The 21,135-nt window shown below is 39.2% G+C and overlaps 1 protein-coding gene and 1 long non-coding RNA gene across 2 annotated transcripts in view; both read left to right on the forward strand.

Annotated features, from left to right (window-relative positions):
* The window catches only part of LOC146315945 (uncharacterized), a 151,152-nt gene that overhangs the window by 100,628 nt on the left and 29,389 nt on the right, over positions 1-21,135 (forward strand). The window lies entirely within an intron of this gene.
* Positions 5,763-21,135, forward strand: part of fam98a (family with sequence similarity 98 member A) — a 30,033-nt gene continuing 14,660 nt past the window's right edge. The window contains exons 1-6 of the mRNA XM_084735794.1: positions 5,763-5,839; positions 10,661-10,809; positions 10,927-11,061; positions 16,405-16,586; positions 17,566-17,646; positions 17,747-17,863. Of these exons, the coding sequence (XP_084591920.1) occupies positions 5,802-5,839; positions 10,661-10,809; positions 10,927-11,061; positions 16,405-16,586; positions 17,566-17,646; positions 17,747-17,863 (702 nt within the window). The 5' untranslated portion in view covers positions 5,763-5,801. The remainder of the gene's footprint in view (positions 5,840-10,660; positions 10,810-10,926; positions 11,062-16,404; positions 16,587-17,565; positions 17,647-17,746; positions 17,864-21,135) is intronic.

Here is a 21,135-nt window from a genome sequence, read left to right on the forward strand (position 1 = left end):
ATCTATTATTATTTACAATCAGTCTAATTTGAATTTGAATCTAATTTGAAATACACTACTTTTTTTTAGATTTACCAGACACATTAGGTGTATTGCACAAAGTATCGGTATCGGATCGGTATTGCCAATACTGTAGTGGTATATTTTTTTATCATGATGTTCATCCAGCATATGTCATTGAATACTGCTGCAGTGTTTTGTTTGGTGCTTTCCAGAGTGGCTGTAATAAAGGGCTTGACAGCAATATTTATCACCTAGGTACTTACTGGTACTTTCCCAGCATTCAGGCCAGCATTCCACAATCAGGCTAGCGTTCAGCAATCAGGCTAGCTATCAGGCCACCATCCAGGCTAGCTATCAGGTCAGCTATCTTATCTATTGAAATAATAAATCTTTTTGTCTTTTAATTAATTAAAAGAAAAAATACAAGAATAAATCATGCGAATCTAAGGGAAACAGCAATTTGCTAGAATATGAATGACATTAAGGCCTGATAAGACAATATTTGATACACAAATATGTTTGAACGTAAGCCAAAATGTTAAAAGTGGGAGGAGCCTCCAAAATAGTAATAGTGTGTTGAACCTCTTTCTTCAGTCTAACCCCGGGTTTGACTCATGCTTGTTGATTTTTCTAAATCTGAGAGATCAATAAACTTTGTATGGCAGACCTTGTTGCTCCTCCAGTGATTCTTCCAGACTCTTCCTGATTTTCCCTGATACTTCTAATGATGGTCTGAAACTTTGACAAAAGAGTAATAACAGTGGGTTTTTTTATAAGAGTGGTAAGGTGTTGTGACAGTAAGCCCAGACCTCACTGGCCTATTTTTCTGAGACTTTTTGTCACAACAATACCAGCCTGAATTTTAAGGAAATCGGTGGTATTGAACATCACTACCAGTGACATGACATTGTGTTGCGCTTTCAAAATAAAAGCGTGTGAGTTAAAGATTTCAAGAACAAATATTTTTCTCCTCCGTGGTATAGTTTCTGGGTGGGACAAACGTGCCTGTCTCTAATATTGGAGGGGACACCGCCCCCGTTCCTATGCCTATGTCAGAGATCAAGGCAATAATCTGGAATAAGTCAATGGAAGAATGGCAGGGGAGGTGGATCAATGAAACAAGGGGGGCATTTTTATATAGTTTTATCAGTAACATAAAGTCAGCAGACAGAAATATAGGAAGGACAAGGAGGGAGGAGGTCACTTGCAACAGGATTAAATTAGATCATTCAAATTTAGACACTCACTACAGCTTCATCACCCCCATTTATATATACATATTGTTTCACCTCAATGGGGTCTAACCGCCAAAGTCTGTTCATGTTTCATATATCATGCACGTGCCAATAAACCATTTCTCTTTTACTCTTAGTCTCTCCTGATTGAAATCTGGATTGTCATCATCTGATTTTATCTGGGGATTTTAACCTAGTGCTGGACCCTGTTATGGACCGCTCCTCTCATTCTATGTCAAAGCCATCTAAATCAGTACAAATTATCCAGTCATTTGTGGAAGCACACAGACTTGTAGACCCATGGAGGTTTAAGAATCCCACTAAAAAGGAATATTCTTTTTTTCTAATGTGCATAAATCATTTTCTAGGATAGATTTTTTTGGGGGGTTGACCCCGTTTATTGAGTGCAATCACAGATTGTGAATATAATTCAATTATGATTGCTGACCATGCCCCAGTAGGTATAAATATAACAATTTCAATTCAGCAGACAAAACGCACATGGCAGCTTGATCCACTTCTGCTTACTGACTCTGACTTCGTGCAGTTTGTTTCAGAACAGATAGATTTTTTTCTAGATACAAATGCAACAGTTGGGATATCAGCCTCAACTCTTTGGGAAACACTCAAAGCATTTCTTAGAGGACAGATTATAGCTCGCAATGCATATACTAGGAAAATGAATCTAAGAAATGTTGATGGCCTGTCCTCAAAAACCAAGGCAGTGGGTTCCAAGATGGCAGCGTAGAGGTCGGACGCAGTGAAACCAGCTCCTGCACTAAACTCTCTCTTCTACTTATATTTCTCATAATCTAGTTTAACAACTCCAGCTGACTATTAAGAAATTATTACGGCAATACATGAAATGCCTTCGAAGAAAGCTGACGCTACTACGAAGGAAGATAAAACCAAAAAAACACTTACACAGCCCACCGTTAGCACGGTTACACCCGAAGCTAACATGGACACGCCGCCGACATGGTTTCATGAAGAAATGGATAAAGGATTTAACAAAATCCAAACCCTGTTGGAACAAAAGCTGAACACTTTAACCGATTCGGTGGAAAAACTTATCAGCGACAACCAGGCACTGGGGGAATGTATGAAAGAGGTTGGAGACAAACAAGCTAATCACACAGAAAGCCTCAACTTTCTACATGAAGATCTCAGTGACTATAAAAAAAAAAGACAGAGGAAGAAACTGACGACTTGAAGGGAAAGCTGGATGATATGGAGAACAGAGAAAGAAGGCAAAATCTACAGTTAGTTGGCTTCCCAGAAGGTGTAGAGGGGAAAAATGCCATTGCCTTCTTACAAGAATGGCTCCCGAAAATACTGGGTCTGGAGTCGGGCAACTCTATTGAGATCGAGTGGGCTCACTGCACTCTCCAGCGCCGTCCAGATGAAGGTAGCCTCCCTCGGGCTCTTGTGATCCGGCTGCTTCACTTTACTGATGTGACGAAAATCCTTGACACGGCACGAAAGAAGAGATCGCTCCAATATGGTAACGCCAATATTATGATCTTCAGAGATATGTCCGCGGCTCTGTACAAGAAAAGGAAGGCTTTTGCGCCGCTGAAGAAAAAAAAACCAAGGCAGTGGATAGACTCATATCTGCCTCCCCGACCCCTGATTTGATCAAGAAGAGCGTAAGCTTACAAACTGAAGTCAATCTCTTAACCACCACCCAAGCAGAAAGGCTAATTTTTAAGTCCCATAGCAGATTTTATGAAGAGGGAGATAAACTTTCCAAATTATTAGCTAACCACCTCCATCAAAAAGCAGCATCTAATGTTATCTCACAAATAAGATTAGCTAATGGCTCTTCAACAGAAGATCAAGTTATTAATAATCAATTTAAAGAATTCTATTTTAGACTGTATTCCTCGGATTCAACATCCAACCACAACCAACTTTTTCTCTAATTTGAATATTCCTATAATTAACTCCAACTTTAAGACAAAACTGGAGCAAAATCTCACTCTGGATGAAACTGTCACTGCAATAATGTCCCTTCAAAGTGGAAAAGGCCCGGGCCCTGATGGATTTCCCATCGAGTTTTATAAAAAATTTAAAGATAAACTAGCTCCTCTGTTCCTTTCAGTTTATACGGAAATACGGCTAGAAAATAACATTCTCCCACCCACACTCCGCCAGGCATCTGTCATATTGTTAATAAAAAAGAACTAGGACCCTTTGGATTGCTCATCCTACAGACCAATCAGCTTGATAAATTGTGATGGTAAAGTGTTGTCAAAAGCTATTGCACTCTGCCTTGATATGGTTCTTCCACATATTATTTCAGAGGACCAGACCGGTTTTGTTCAGGGCAGACAGTCCTATTTTAACTTGAGAAGGCTGTTCAACATTATCTACACTAAATCTGATACCCTACTACCAGAAGCAGTTGTTGCGCTCGATGCTGAAAAGGCATTTGACAGGATTGAATGGGATTATCTTTTTTTTATGCTCAACAGGTTTGGTTTGGCCCCAGTTTTATTAAATCAATTAGGCTCATTTATACCGATCCATCTGCCTCCTTGTGGCTAAAAGATTGGAATGGTACAGCCCCCGTGTGGTTGCAGATTGAAATGTTTACGTGTAGTCCAAACTGACTTCCTGCTTTGCTCTGCGCGTCCTTACCATCACTAGTTAATAAAATCTACGGAAACATAATAATAACCCAATCATTACTTATTGTTAAGCAGTTTAAAAAATGCTTTGGTATCCAGAATATCTCCATTTACTCACCTTTAGTAAACAATCACCTTTTTCATCCATCTTTATTGGACAAAGGATTTCAAACCTGGTATGATAAGGGTATACGTAGTATTGGGCACATATATATTGATAAAACTTTTGCCATCTTTGAACAACTAACCAGGAAATTTGGACTGACTGGTGTTCACTTTTTTCGGTATGTAAAAATCAGGGACTTTGTGCAGAAAAAATTTGCTAACTTCCCAAATACCACTCCATTATCCTGCTTGGATTCTTTGTTATGGGTCAATGTGACAAACAAAGACAGGGTCTCATTTATATATGTTCAGATTATGGACAGATATAATCCTTCTATATCCTATATTTGTGAACAATGGGAAAATGATTTAGGGGTCCCACTGTCAGATGAGGAATGGGACATGGCACTTTCTAGGGTTCATTCCTCCTCTTCATGTTCAAGGCATGCCTTAATACAGTTTAAAGTTCTACACCGGCTACACTTTTCAAAAGCTAAACTTGCTAAACTTGCTTCGAATGTAAGCAATATGTGTGACAGGTGCAAACAGACCCCAGCAACAGTTTGTCACATGCTTTGGTCTTGCCCAAAACTTGCCCCTTTCTGGTCATCCTTTTTTGACACTATTTCAAAAGCATACAGCTGTAATATTATGCCCTCTCCTATTATTGGTATTTTTGGTGTACTCGTAGCTCCACATGATTTCAGTTTCCCTGTGTACCTACAGAAGGTTATTGCTTTTTCTTCTCTATTGGCTAGACGTTTAATCTTGTTTAAATGGAAGGATGTTACACCACCATCACACAATCAGTGGATCAAAGACGTGATGCAGTATATCAAGCTGGAGAAAATGAAATGCACCCTTAATGGCTCGACCAAAAGGTACTATGAAACCTGGGACCATTATAATACCACATTATTAGTGAATAGCTTACCTGGCTTGGAACAATGAACTCTGGACTGCCCCAACTGAGAGGAAATGAGATAGCTGACATGTGTGCAAAGGAAGCAACAACAAATAATCACATCGACATATTAGTTCCTTTTAGTAAAACAGAAATGAAGACCAAAATTAAGCACAAGTTAAAAGAAAGGTGGCAAAAATAATGGGAAGAAGAAAGAACAGGCAGATGACTTTATAGAATTCAATGAAAAGTAGGAGTGATGTGGAAAATGGCAAATCCCGCAGAGAGGAAATTCAAATATCAAGATTACAATTTGGTCATTCAGGACTTAACAGCAAACTCTGGAAAATAAAGAAACATAACTCAGGAAACTGACTTTTGTGATCACGAGGAAACCATAAAACATGTTATACTTCATGGTCCAAAATATGATGTTGAGAGAAGGGAACATATCAAACCTTAAAGAAATTAAATTGAGTTTGCACTTAAGAGATATTTTACAGAGAAGTTTAAGTGAGAAATGCTATCAAGCACTGTTAGGAAAACAAAACTGATAAAGAGAATATAACTGCTGTATTTATTTGTCTAATTTTCCTAGGTTTTTTTTGTTTGTTTTTGTTTTTTTAAATCAGAGCTAGTAGAGTTAAGTTAGATTTCCGATCCACACTCCATACCAGCTGGTGGCGGTAATGCACCATAACGTTGTTTGCCAACCGCCATAAAATGCCAAGAAGAAGAAGAAGAGAGAGAGAGAGAGAGAGAGAGAGAGAGAGAGAGAGAGAGAGAGAGAGAGAGAGAGAGAGAAAAAAAAAAAGAAGAAGAAGAAGAAGAGTAAAACGTGTAGCCTGTCAGCTGAGCTGGCTGATGTGGACATCTTATTTCACAGTACGTGATTGAAGAGCAGAACGGTAGATTATTGGAATGGAGAATGATATTCTTGTCTCTCTTGAGGATTTAGGGTAAGTAAAAAACGTGATATTATTACCATATGAAGATTATGTGCAAAACCTGACATTCAAAGGACTGGTCTTTTCTACTTTAGCCAGCTCATCACAGCGTGGCATGCTTTAGCAAAACGGCTAACTTGCTGTCGTAGTTAACGTCAGTATGATGGTGATATATTTTTCCAGGACTGTTCATGGCCGTCACAGCTGTTTAAGCCATACACATACTCATTTTACCTGCGGTGCCAGAAACTGCGTCAGCAGAAACGGCTCCCGTCATGATTCATATCAGAATAGCTCAAACACGGTCGTATCTAGAAGTAGGGGTGGGGTAAAAACATTCGATTCTCAGACGCGTTGTGGACATGGAAGATTCTGAATCCATCCATAAAAGTCAAAAGTCGATTTTCTAAATGTCAATTATCTTGATGTTGACCTAGCGAAAAAGGCGGAACTCAGCTGCGAGGGCAGCGCCAGCACCCGGACCGTCTACAGCGCGTACACGCTATGGATATCAGCAGTTAACCGGGAGATGTAGTTCATCTTCTCAAACGGCACCGGTTATAATCATGTGTCAGTTCATTGTTTAAATAATTGTATTTGCGAGACGGATGTGAAGTGTATTGTGATTAATATTTACCATTGCCCTGAGACGTTAAGTCGTTCACGGAGCGGAGCAGCGATCCGCTGTAACAAACGAGCAGCTGAGCGACACACATGGCGACACTTCAGCCAACTCTCTGGTGAAGAAAACCACTCTCTATTTACTGTTTCACCGAAAAAAACTCCGTACCTGTTCTGCATGGTGGACATGAAGTATTTTCCCAGAGCTGACGGTGCATCAGAGAAGCTGCTCTCCACTGATGGAGATAACATGAGCAACACCACAAAGCGGAACACTCTGCCTCCCCCTAATTTTTTTATTGTCATACAGGCAGGGGACTGTAGGATTCATTCGTTAATTAATGCAGTTAACTTAAAAAAGATAAATAAAAAGGCTGCAGACCATTTAATTGCCAGTTATGTTTAATATTGCATATCAGGAATACTGGAGCAAGAGACTGAAAGTTGTGGCCCCTTTCTATTCAGTCAAAAATTGATAATGAATTAAGTCAGACAAAAAGACCCCCCCCCCCCACTTGAGCCCACCTATGGCTTAAAAGATTTTGATGCAATGAGATGCATCGAGAATCATTTTATCGTTGACTTGTTGCTGTCTGAATTGTAATCGAATCATGAGGCAGCCAGAGATTCCCACCCCTACCTAGAAAGGAACCCCAGACCTGCGAAATCTCTAGCGACAATAATCATTTTAACCTAAACCCTAACCATAACCAGATGTTTTCTGTCCCTAAACCTACCATATTTTAACCAAAGTGTGATAACATAATGGAACATAAAAATAGCAAGTCAGGAGTGCCCTCCCAGGCATTTCTTTCAATGAATTAACTCTAGCAATACTTAAAAAAAAAATCTGATTCACTGATTCAGTGTTTCTTTGTTAACCGTAGCTAATTACCTACAGGCTGAAATGTCTAGTAGGGTGATTCTCATGAAGGTCTATTTACCACGTCCAAGTAGTATTTTACAGAAAAAGGAATTTATTTTATAATATGATATATAATGATTAAAATATCCAGGTGAATTTTCATTACCAAAATGTGTCCAGATCCATTATTTCATCATTCTTTTTAATTCCCTAAATAGTCATTTTCAAAATTTTAAAGTAGTATGTAAAAATGTATTTGTGATTACCATAAATATGATATTTTACAAAAATATTGATCAAAAATGTGTCCACACTAAATATTTCATCATTATGCAACATGACTTCATTTGCCTCTAAGAACTACACTGTCCCTTTAAATTGTCAAGCGGTCCCATGGTCTTTGAGATGCAGAATATTGAACATGGGCATAAGGTTAGTTGTGCTTTCATTTCTCATAGGATGAAACTTCTGTAAATGTCATTTAATCATCCTCCTGATTCACTGGCAATTATATATACACATACACATATGTATAGTCTTGAATCATTACATATATGTGTGTGTGTGTGTGTGTGTGTGTGTGTGTGTGTGTATAATTAATTAATTATAATTAATTTTTTTAAATTAATTTAAGTTTCCAAACCACTTTCTGTGGGCAGCTTCCCAGATGACTCTGTGCATCAAACCATCTGTAATGTCAGGTTAGCTGTTGACTCTTGCATTGTTGTTGTTTTGCAGTTGTACATACACAATTCCAACAGTAACTGCTAAAGGCAATTCATGCATTTTTTTTATCACATGCTTAAATCATGGCTACTACTCTTTTTATAGTTGTATTACTGTACCTTGGATTTTGGTATTGTTACGTCCCTAGTTAACATTTATTTTTTAATTTCATTGTTTGTTTAGAGCAGGGGTGACAAACTTACGGCCCACGGGCCAAAACCGGCCCACCAGAAAGTCCAATCTGGTCCGCAGGATGACTTTGCAAAATGTGAAAATTACAGAGAAGACATTAATTTGAGGGTTGAAATGATTCCTCGAGTAAGTCGAGTAATTTGATGAAAATTTTGATGTAATTTATTATCACATGGCTGCAGCATCTCTCCTCTCTGCATCAGTGCAGCTCCTCCATACACACACGTACAGTACAGACACACAGAGGAGGTCAGTGTGATTCTCTGACTCTGTCTGTATCTGATCTGTTGACTTTCTTCATCAGCAGGATGTTTTATAAAGACAAAAAGACTAAATCTAACTCGCATTCTGGGTTTTTCCCTACATATTAATCCACCCGCGATTCAGTTTTCACAGCAGCAGAGAAGCTGCGTGTGGAGGAGACTGTTGTTAATGACGGACTTTATTACAACAGTTGAAACTAACGTGATGGTTAATGACATCAACACCAACCAGGTGCACTTATAAAATTAAACAACTGTATAAGGAGGCCTATACGTAAAACAGGAGAGTCTGTGTTTCTCTGTGAGAAACTTTCAGACCTTCTCACAGCAGAGTGAACAGGTGAGGGAGGAGAGGAGGGCAGACTGATCACTAATCAATCACTGATACCGTCGTCCTCTGACTGATTAAAAAAATAAAAATGCCACAGTTGGTCACAAACCAAACCTGGGTGTCCACACAAATAAAGTCTTTGTGTGAAACACTGCAGAGTGTGACATCATGCTGTTTACAGACAGTCTGCTGTCTGTAGTTTGACAGAGAGACAGAGAGGGTCGTGTCTAGAAGGGAACCCTAGACCTGCGAAAGATCGCCCAAGTTTGATTATTTTAGTTGAAATAACAAACACAAATATCGTGAGAGTTGTACAAATAAAGAGTTACCTTCTAGACACGACCGAAAAAGGTGCGCAGCTGCAAAAATAAAAACCATGTCGTGGTGCCGATGTTTTTAATGTGGCGGGCCGCCATAAATAAAACACTATTCACTGATCCACAGAGAGTCACTGATCACTGATCTGCTGTGATGGAAAAAATACTCACATTCTTTATTTAAGTAAAAACACTAATACCACGATGTAAAATTACCTAATTACAATTTTAAAAAATTGTATGTTATTGTTTCCTTTTTTGAAAAATCAACATTTTTATTGCTGTTGTTGTACTTTAATGGTATTCTTATTGTTATTTTTTGATGACTAAATACAGACCTGCAAACTCATAAGAGGAGAAAAAGGTGGCATGTTGGTAAACCAGTCCCCTGTCCTCTGGGGGTCTGGGAGCGTCTGTCCTGCTCCAGAAGAAAAATGTTGTGATTTTAACATGTGAACAAAACATTCTGGTGACTGTTTTAGTTAAAAGAGTTAGTTCCATCTTCTGTTTGTGGTTTCTGCAGACATTACTACCTTTACTTTTACCTTTGTACTTGAAAAAAAGTAGGAAGTAAAGTAAAAACAGTAAAAGTAAATCTACAGTAAAAGTAAAGTTAGTTTACTGAGTGTTTTTACTTTAGTTATTTATAGTTGTTCATTTAATAGACCTGTCTTATCGTCTCTTTTGTATATTACCATTGTTCTTAAAAAAGTAATGTAATAGAAAAAAATGCAGAACACGCAGAATTTTACTGGTCCAGCCCAATTGAGAATAGATTGGGCTGTATGTGGCCCCTGAACCAAAATGTGTTTGACACCACTACCTTAGAGTAAAGTAACTAAAGAGTTACTTTAATGAACTATCAACCTAACGATGGATTAATGATAGTTATCATTCACATTAAGTTTAAGTTTCTGCTCTGTTATGAGTAGCAGTGTCACTGTCAGTCTGCCACTCTCTCTCCCCTCGACCAGTACTTCTTACAGGATGCACCACTATTCCTTAAAGGCGCCACACTACTACTAACAGCACACTTCCATCCATCCATCCATTCATCCATCTTCAACCGCTTATCCAAAATCAGGTTGCGGGGGTAACAGTTCCAGCAGGGGACCCCAGACATCCCGTTCCCCGGCTACATTAGCCAGCTCTGACTGGGAGATCCCGAGGCATTCCCAGGCCAGGGCAGAGATATAATCCCTCCACCTTGTCCTGGGTCTGCCCTGTGGCCTCCTACCAGCTGGATGTGCCTGGAACACCTCCCTAGGTAGGCGGCCAGGTGGCATCCTTATACGGTGCCCAAAACACACAACAGCACACTTCTATATGGTAAACTGCCATCCCACAGAAATATGCAGCCTTTTCACTGTGCTAAGAAGAAATCCATACCATCACAGCCCTTCTTGGCTTGGCTTGGCACAAATCTTGAGTCTCAAACCTGGCTCTGCTCAGTAAACCAAACAAAGAATTGTAGCTCAGCTTGATTGTGGTTTTCCAATGAATAATGTGTCACTGTAGGTATCAAGGCCCTCTGTTGGAGGAAGGAGCTCTGGATTGTGCTGTGAGCAGAGGAGCAGCTTCACCTGAGTATACTAAGCTCTGTGCCTGGATTGTCTCAGAGCTTCGGCTCTATTGCTTACTGGAGGAGAATGTCCAGGCCACAAACTGTAAGATATTGTATTATTATTAAGTAAAGTTGCTCCTTATGCTAAATCAATAAACAAAATAGCGACAAAAGAGCTGTACATCAAATGGTTGTGTGTTTGTCCTTCTATGCCTTCCAGGTCCAAGCGAGGCAGAGAGCTTCCAGCTGGAAATGAGTGGTCTGCTGTCCGAGCTTGCCTGTCCTTACTCTGTCCTCACCAGCGGAGACATCACCCAAAGGCTCCTCAACAGGACAGACTGTCTGCTGCTCCTGAGTATGACTTTGCAATATCTCAATTTAAAGAGAAAATTCTTAATTGTTTAATAAGTATCACTTTACTTAGGGAAATAAAACTTCACTACTAGTCCATTATTCCATCTACACACACAGGCCCAAAATACACACATGGACACACACCTGTAGACATGCAGAGAGGGGAAACTTGGCACATTTCATGTGGCTGTCTAGTCAGAGAAACCAGAGTTCTCCTGATGCAATATCTTTTGTTCTTTCTGCAACCAGTGATGTGTCAGTGATGTAGTTGGTCTTAAAGAAGATCTGCAGGCTAGTTCAGCTTGGATTTCTTGTCTTCTCCTTTGGGTAGCCAGGGTCTGTGCAATATGAATATTTTTGTCACTACGTTTTGGCCTGCCTGCAGTCCAGACCAGTCTCCCATTGAAAATGTGTGGTGCATTATGGAGCACAAGATATGACAATGGAGACTCTGGACTGTTGTGCAACTGCTATTGTATATCGAGCAAAATTGGGAAGGAATTTCACATTAAAAACTTAGTTAATTAGTGCCCTCAGTTCCCAGTAGAGTTGGGCAATGTGCTAAAATTTCCAAGCGATCATCGTCAGCCCATCCATCAGCAATTGGCGATACCATCGTCCTCCCACCCACCTTCTCCTGACCTCTCAGGTCTCAGGTGGGAGATGTTTGCAAGCGGCGAATTCACTATGTTACACATGCTGCGTATGTTCACTACGTCCAGTGGACAATTTTAAATTTTAAACGGAGAAATACAACCGTAAATAGAACAACTGTTCACCTTATGAATTCAAATTTCTCTCTTTTACCGAACTAATATAAGCTTAATTGCCTCGTTAACACCTCGGAAAACACACTTCATTTAAACTCGACAGAAAAACATATAAAACTCACCAAAACCGTCTTTGTTAGTCTAGCCACTCTTCCATCAATCACAAACTCTGGTTTGGTCAAAATAAATCCTCACTTTACCGCGTGGAAAGAGTTTAAAGAGTCTGACTCTGCAGGCTGTTTTCCTCTCACTCTTCACCCAGCTCAGCGCACTCATTAGATTAGAAAAAAAAGGTCCAATTAGGGTTAAATTATTTTTAGAATGCACTTTGTTTTGAGAAGTAACAGCAACAGTAAAACTGTTTCACACTATGATGGTTGCATGTAGTCCCCCGATCACATGCCTGCTGAAATGTGGGGGAAGATCTGTATGGGACACAGGACAACTGTGATCCATTGCACCCCTAATAATGGCAAACATATTCCTGTCCCAGCTGTTTTGGAACATTTTGTGGGCATCAAAGTCATTGATTGAGTATAGGTCAAAGTTTTACCTGCTCCCAGGAACTGATGCATCTAAATGGAATACACCCATCAACATTATTAATAATTGCAGCTGTCCCACATTGATATGTCAAATTATCTGTTGTTGAAAGGGCTTATAAACCTTTCAAACTGGGCAGCTCATAGTCAGGTATATTTCCTTTTAAGAGTATGAATGAAAGTATGTCCTTTTATGTTTCATTTCAAAAAGGATGTGTTCAAATGCGACAGTGATATATGATGGTACATTACCTATATTTGTTTCATTTCTAAAAACATTGGCCAATTGAAAGTGGGCAAAGTAGCATGTTTTACCTATTATATTGTTAATGTTTCTGTGTCAGTACAACTATAGGCTCTTAGGTTGGATTGGGTAGGGTATATTTTGGCAGACAACTCCAATACCACGTACAAGAATCAGACTATTACCCCCCTCATCATTTAGCATTGAAGCTCATATGAATTGCTTCGCTTTACTGTCATTGGGGCTTGTCAAAACGGGTTATAAATAATATGTTGACATGTTTTGGCCACTTTGCAATTATGATATAAATCTCAATATACACATTTTCTCTACAATAACATACTGTAAATTCTCAAATATAATGAGATTGCTGTAGATTAAACTTCCCAACTGTATATAAAGTAAGGGCCCTTTAAATGAAAGGCCTGTGGGATATGGACATAGGTGCTTTCACAAAATATTAACACAATGTTTGATAAATAATCATCAGTAATGTGGATATAATGAGAAAGTAGGACAAACCTAATAATAGAACAGTAAGCAGTCTTAAGTTCAGAAAATGACATCACTTTACTGTAATGAAGCCTTTAACATCAAAATACAGTATTGATAAGCTCCAACATTTAGGGTTGGATGTAAATCATTATCATACAGCTGCAACATCTCTTCTCTCTGTGTATGCAGCTCCAGGGTTCAGCATTTCACCACTTTAATTCTACTTAGTTCTCCCTGCCTCCCTCCGTTTCTTCCGCCCTGTCTCCGTTGACTTTCTTCGTCGAGCAGGATGTCACCGTCACCACTTTTAGTAGTCGAATTACTCGACTTACTCGAGGAATCATTCCAACCCTAAAATTAATGCTTTCTCTGTAATTTTCACACTTTGTAAAGTCATCCCGTGGGCCATAGGTTTGACACCCCTGTTTTAGACAGCAGCTGCAGAGCTGCGTATGGAGGAGGCTTGTTGTTAATGACGGACTTAATAAAACCATTGAAACCAATGTAGTACTGAATGACATTGACGCCGACCAGTTGCACATACAAGATTATACAAGATTATACAACTGCCTATTAAATAGGAGATTCTCTGTATTTGTCTGTCAGACCTTTACACAACAGAGTGAAAAGGTGAGGGAGGGGGAGCAAGGTAGATAGATCACTAATTGGTTGCGAATGCTGTTGTCCTCTCATATTGATTAGAAAATAAATAAAAATGCCAAAATTGGTCACAAAATATACCTGGGTGTCCACCAAATAAAGTCTCATGCATGAAACACTGCAGAGTGTATCATGCTGTGCACTGACAGTCCACATCAACTTCAGCAACAAGAATAAATGTCATAGTTTTGCAGATTTAGGGTTCCTTTCTAGATGCAACCATGAGGCGGGCTACTACAAAAATATAAAATCATTTCGTGGTGGCCAGTGTTTCTAATGTGGCAGGACGCCATAAATAAAACACTGTATTAACTCAGTCACAGAGAGTATACTGACACTCATCAGTGACCTGCAGTGATGGAAGAAGTACTTAGATCCTAAAAATTATCATACCACAATGTAAAAATACTTAATTACGAATAAAAATCCTGCATGTTCTATATAAAGTACTAAAGTAAAAGTACAATGTAAAGTAATTTTACTGTAATATCTTACTTAGTTCTTTTTACCAAAGTATGAAGGTAAAAGTAAAGGTAGCAATGCACAAAAACACAAACAGAAGATGTAGTTCACTTATATCACTAAAACAGAGCACCAGAATGCTTTGTTTACATGAAAAATGAAAATCACATACATTTTTAAAAAAGCAAAGAATTAGGTGTTCATTCAAGAGACCTATCTTCTATCCTATTTTGTATATTTCTGTTGTTTTTAAATACAGCAAAAGTAATTTAATGGAGACAATTGCAGAGTGTTTAATATTTCTTACTCAATTAGTCGCCAGAATAATCGATAGATTACTTGATTACTAAAAGAATCAATACCTGAAGCCCTAATCAAATATCTAAGATGGTATCTAGTCTCATCACAGTATCAATACAGTATTGATATATTGCCCAGCCCTGAGCTGATGCTTTTAGCTTACTCCCATTCAGTAGTGTAGAGGATAGTTTAGCATGGTGGATCAAATTTAAATAATAATGGTTGCAGGGGATGGCAGATAGATGTTCCTGCCACCAGCCCACCTCTAGGAGACATTTTGGGTTTAAACAGGCTAAACATTGCAAAACATTGCAGATAGGTGGCACCCAGGTGATGACTCTGCAGCCAGACAATCTAATGGCACCGGAAGAGGTGTGTCATGCAGTATTGCCATAGCAGTTTTCCATCTACCTGTATCATTACTGCAACTTATTTAGGTGTGCCTGTTCAACAGTTGTTGGCAGACATTGTGTTGCTTGAGGCTGTCCCCAATTAAGATTTTCTGTAGTCGAATCAGATTTGGCCATCCTATATGAATATTCGACAATTCAGCATTTTGTTTTTTTTGTGCCATTTTGCCACATTAAATTCCCATATGAGCCTTTATAAATATGTTTTACCAGACTCCTGTGCGCCCTCCTACAGTTCAATTATATTCAATTCAATTGTTACCAACCGCTCCTTTCACCCTATCTCATCAGTCAACTGCTAGCACATGTGGTGCCAATAGTATTTTTTTAATTGGTGCACCAACTAGTATAATAATATACTTGATTCCCATTAATTCCTCATTGAAATGCCTGTTTATCTTGTAACTGTAATGAACACTGACTGACAAAGGAAAAAAAAGAATACTCAACTGGAGGAATCTTGGTCTACTATGTGGCTGTCTAATGATTTGAATCGTCGTCTATCAGGGGTCAGCCCTAGTGTTACTGTTGATTTTGTATGTTAATGTTAATGCACACTACACATTTTGATCAGCTTTTTTGCACAGTCAGAACTTGTGACTGTTCTACTCTCATTTTACAGATCCATTTGTTCAGCTCCAGTTGAACAGAAACACTGAACCCTTGGTCAGTTTTGTCCATATTGTTTAAAACCCCGACCACTAGATTTCAGTGATGTTGTCTATATTTACCTTTCTGTTTGCATGCAAGAGTAAACTACTTAAACTCAGATTATATGCATATGATGGCACGACAATTTTCCCAAAATAAGATTTAAAAAATCCAAATACAGTATTGCAAGATATTGAATCGTAACCCCTGTATGGTGATATGTGTCATATTGCCAAACTCTTGCTGATACACAGCCTTAATGTCATCCCTACAATACTGTTACAATATTGATATTGAGGTATTTGGTCAAAAATATGATATTTGATTTGTCCATCTGACCCAGCCCTACTTTATACACTGATGTAGTTTATTTACAGTAATACATAATTTTTTTTGTATGTTATTTTAGAGAAAATGTGTACATCTAGATATAAATTATATATTACAGAATAGCCTAAAACATATTGAGATATTATTCATAAGCCATATCACCCTTATATCAGCCCAATTTTAAAATTAGTTGGGGGCAACCCATTCTGCTAAAAAATCAGGCCATATCTGTATGATGTCTCTGAATGGAGCGGTCATCAGTGTTAACACCTGTGCTTTTTCCTGCTATGACCTAAAAATGTTTGATGCTGGAAATTCCTGTTTGTCTTAGTAAACATGGCTTCATTTCAAAAGCCATAATTAAAGTGCTGCTAACTCTTTTATCTTGTTGTCACAAGACTGGTGTTTTTCAGCTTTTTATAACTTGGTCTTATTTAATTTCAGTCATTACAATTTTACCAAATCCCATTTTTATGTCAGCTTTTCTGGTGTCTGAGTTGGAGGCATCAAGGATGACCCTGGTTAATAAGCCTGAGAAGAAAGCCCAGGAGTCAGGCAGCCCTGTGTTCCAGGAACTGAAGGGCATCTGCATGGCGCTGGGCATGTCCAAGCCTCCAGCCAACATTACCATGTTCCAGTTCTTCAGTGGAATTGAGAAAAAGGTCAGTCAGTCTGGTGACAGAAAGGTAGTTTACACAATGAAGAGTGTTTAGTCAAGTTTTCATTCAATCGGTTTCAGTTCCTGACAATAGCTACTGAAACACACCTTGTACTTGGATTGTAATATGTTCCCTACCACTGAATCTGTGGATGGTTTAAACTGCCTTCGAGAGATGCAAACCCCCCACAAGTCTTTTTAAACCATAGTATTAGTTGTGAGTTAGCTTGTGGAAGATGCCATGTAAATCATGCTATCTGGAGAGCAACAGGAAATTAGCACATGCACACATGTGGAAAAATCAGTCATTATGCTATTCTGTGTTTTCTTTCATTGTTTTCATTTTCTTTGGAGGCATTTCTTCATCAAAGATCATAGAACACAGATATGTTAGGTCGTAGTGTGCTTCTCCATACATCTCCTGTAAGCTTCAGTACAACTGATAATGAAGTCAAGCACCAAGCAGAGCACAAAATGTTCAATAGTGATGCAATGATCCTTCCTACTTTTAGAAATGCCTACTTTTGGTTGCCATTTCTGTTTGAAGAAAATCAGAAAAGACTCCCGCACACTGTCTTGCTTATCCAACGTTTGCAAGACAGTGTGCGGGAGTCTTTTCTGATTTTCTTCAGGTTGAATCTCCCTCTGACGCACCTATCATACATTCAGGTGTGCAGAGACCTTTTTTATATATATATATATATATATATATATATATATATATATATATATATATATATATATATATATATATATATATATGTATGTATGTATATATATATATGTATATGTGTGTATATGTATTTTTGAGGTTGCCATTTCTGTCTAAACATACTGTCCTGTTACCAGATATTGTCACAGTATGAGATGAAAGTTGCACACATTTGTCATCGTGGTTTAATGTACTGAATATACCATTTGATCTGAACTGTCCATTTATACACTTGTACTACACCCATCTCCATGTTTCCCATGATTCTTAGCTGAAAGAAGCCATAAGCAGAGTCCCACCAAATCATGTAGGAGAACCTTTGATGAGGAAGCCCCTTGGACCTGTGCACTTGGTAAATGCTCAAAAACAACAAAGTAATACTATACAGTTGAGGGACACTGCATAAGTGAACAGACAGCATTTATGAATTTTCTCTTCTCCCTGTTTTCCAGGAAAAAATTGAAGCTATAAACCAAGCACTTGTAAATGAGTATGAAGTGAGAAGAAAAATGTTGTTGAAACGTCTCGACGTGACAGTGCAGTCTTTTGGTTGGTCTGATAGAGCAAAGGTATGTGGAAACTTGGGATCTCCCTAAGTCTAAAAAGGGCTCAGTGAACTGAAGCATAATTAACTAATTTAAATAACCAGGTCTTTGTCATTTAATGATGGTCTGCTCACCATAGAACACAAGCTAGCTGGATTCAGCTTCATCACTAACTTTTTTTTGTTTGTTTGTTTGTTTGTTTGTTTGGGGTTTTTTGGGCAAAGTTTGACTTTGCACCTCAGTATCATGGAACAGACACTTGTGTCCTCTGTAATGCGTCATTGATCATGGTTCAAATTACAGGGCAGCTAAGGACCTGAGCTTTTGTCAATAGGACATTGATTGTGGTGACCTCAGGAGATTAAAAAAGGATCATTTATTGGTGGTGGCCAGCGCATTTGATGTAGGTATTGACCCCCAAACAAAAAGGTTGGAGGGAGAGGGAGGGAGAGAGAGAGAGAAGCTAAACAGTGTGAGCAAGAACTTAGGGTGGAGTTGGCCCAAAATGCATTACAGAAAGAAAAATTACAACACTCGAATGCTCAGCTGTAGCACAAGCGTGAAACTCACGTTGATTTTAGTAGGTGCCTGAGATTAATGCCTTCAAGTTCAACCATAATGAAGTGGATGTGTTTTTTGATTCATTCGAGAAAATTGCCCGATAACTGCAGTGGCCTGAGGACAAGGACAGGAAGCCTATGCTGCACTGGATCTCAACCAAAGCAAAGAATATGACACAGTGATGAAGGCGATCTTGACTGCTGATGAGTTAGTGCCAGAGGCCTAACAGCAATGGTTTTGGTTGCTCTGGTGTAGAAGTGATGAAACATTTCTTCATTTGGCTAGGAGACAGGAGGAGACTTTTGATAGGTGGTTGGTGTCAAATGAAGAGTATACTTACCACAAGCTTTGAGAGCTAACGTTGATGGAACAATATAAAAAAAGTGTGCCACATTATATTGAAGTCCACCTTAATGATCTGGAGTTTGCAGAGCAGATTCTTATAAGCTAACTCATGGTGATGTGCCAGCGAGAGGAAGGTCCTTTAAACAGGAAAGAAAGACAGAGGAAGAGAGCGGGATACCAAACCAGTTTCAGAAGGAGCCAAGGAGGTTTGACCGCTGCCCCGAAGTGAGGTCACCTACCATTACTGTAAAAAACCAGGTCATATTAAATCCCAGTATTGAGAGGGAGAGAAGCTAGTAAGTCTGTGGCTTTTGTAAGTATCCAAAGGAAGATAAACCATCAGAAATTATGGATCCTCCGACAGGGTTAGCACCAGGTTTTGTGTTAAGGAGTATGGTGTCCAGTGTTTCCCCTAGCTTTTTTGCTTTGGGAGGGGGGGCGCCTGGGCTGGAATGAGCGTGGTCCGTCGTTGGGGTCCTTGCAGGACCCTCTCGTCAAAGGACCCCATTACCATGATTACAGAGCATTTGGGCCTGAATAAACAATTAACACTTATTTGTGTTCATTTTTTTTATTTTAGCAATGGAACACTGTTTTTATTCATTTATTCATTCATTTATTTATTTATGCATTATTTATCCATCCATCCATCGGGGCAGTGTTATGGGTGGGCCTAACGGGCCTGGGCCCACCCACTTATACAACTGGCCCACCTTAAATGACTGGGAGAACATATATTTTCTTAATTTTTATTTTTAATTATTAAAATCAGCATTTTAATACACCCTTAAGTGATGACCGGTGTACTGAGAAAAGCTTATCATTGTTTTTATTTTATACCTGCAAATGCATTTTTCATCAAAACTAGAACATTTCTAAAATGTAGACAATACAGGAGGTAGATATTGCTGCCTGACTTGATTGTCTTCAGATTACCGCGCTCTCTCTCCTGTTGAAGGTCACTGTAGCTCACCCATTATTCTGACTATTCTCTCTCTCCTTATACAATCAATTTAAAAACTGAATGACAGTTTTCTTAATGCATTGATATACTGATCTACTTGATCCATAGATAAAACATAGATAAGGAGATATCCTGTGCCATTTGAAATAAATATAAACTGCAGATTGAAACTGTTAAAAAGTGTCATAATCAACTGGAAGTGCTTGTCGCCATCCACAGTATTTTTTGTTAAAGTGAGATTACCAGTTGGAAACAGTGTTAACTTTTGTAATTAAAAAGCCCAACCGAAGTTACCGTGGCCCACCCAGAATTAAAATCCTGGTGCCATGCCTGCCATCCATCCATCCATCCATCCATCCATCCATCCATCCATCCATCCATCTTCATTAATCAATTCACTCACCAAGTTCACTCTTGTACATGCAGAGTATTTACAGTCTGACAGCCATGCTGGATCAAAGCCAGATTGACCGTGGTGACCCGTCTGCAGGGCTGAACAGGTGTGTTTGGGTCTAGTCGTGGTGAGGTTAACAGGAGCAGGAGATTGGCAGGGCTGTGGTCAGGGCTGGAAGAGATGCTCTCATTTTGGCTTCCCGCCTCGCCACGTACGGTTCCTTTAAAAGACGCCGATATTTTTGCTTGGCGGGGCGAACAGCTGGGGAACCTCCGGTCGTCCATTTACAACTTTTGTCTGTTTGTTGTTGTTTTTTACCATAACGGTCGGAAACTCTGTCCTCCGCTCTCTGAGTGTGGGTGGGTATGACTGTACCGGTGCATCAGTGTGTGCTGTGAGAGAGGAGCGAGGGGGGAGACCCGCCCGTCACAGAGGAGAGGAGAAATGCATTGTAATGAATGTAATGAAACGATAGCAACGCATTAAACTGTGAAATCGCACAAATTAGAGTTAGCTTTTTATTTGATAAAAAGAACACGTTATAGGCCCTTTTAAAATATAAATTAAATAATGAAATTTAAAAGAAAATCTACAACTTGAATTTCTGTGGGGGCATCCTGTTGGGAGGGTGGGGGCGTCTGTTGATAGAGCGGGGCGCCCAGCCAAAACAACTATAGGGGAAACACTGGGTGTCTGTGTCTGAAAATGTTGAGGGAGTCCCAGTAACTGTACTTAGGGACACTGGGACTTGTCAGTCTTTACTTGTGAAGGGAGTTATCGACTTGACACCTACATAATTTTACATGCTTTTGTGTAAGTTCCACTATACCATGTTTTCTTGAACACTGACTTGGTAAGTGGATCAGTTGCAGAGGAGTTAATCGACTCTTTTCCAGTAGAAGGAATAACCCTCCTTTTAACTAATGATTTAGCTGGTTTATCCCAGTGATTGTGATTCTTCTTTAGTAGGCACTATGGATAATGCTGGTTCCGCTTCCATTATGTAAGAAGGGCCTTGTGAAGCCTCTGAGA

The sequence above is a fragment of the Lutjanus erythropterus genome, chromosome 14, assembly GCF_056507025.1.
Source record: "Lutjanus erythropterus isolate fLutEry1 chromosome 14, fLutEry1.hap2, whole genome shotgun sequence".
Taxonomy (NCBI): Eukaryota; Metazoa; Chordata; class Actinopteri; order Lutjaniformes; family Lutjanidae; genus Lutjanus; species Lutjanus erythropterus.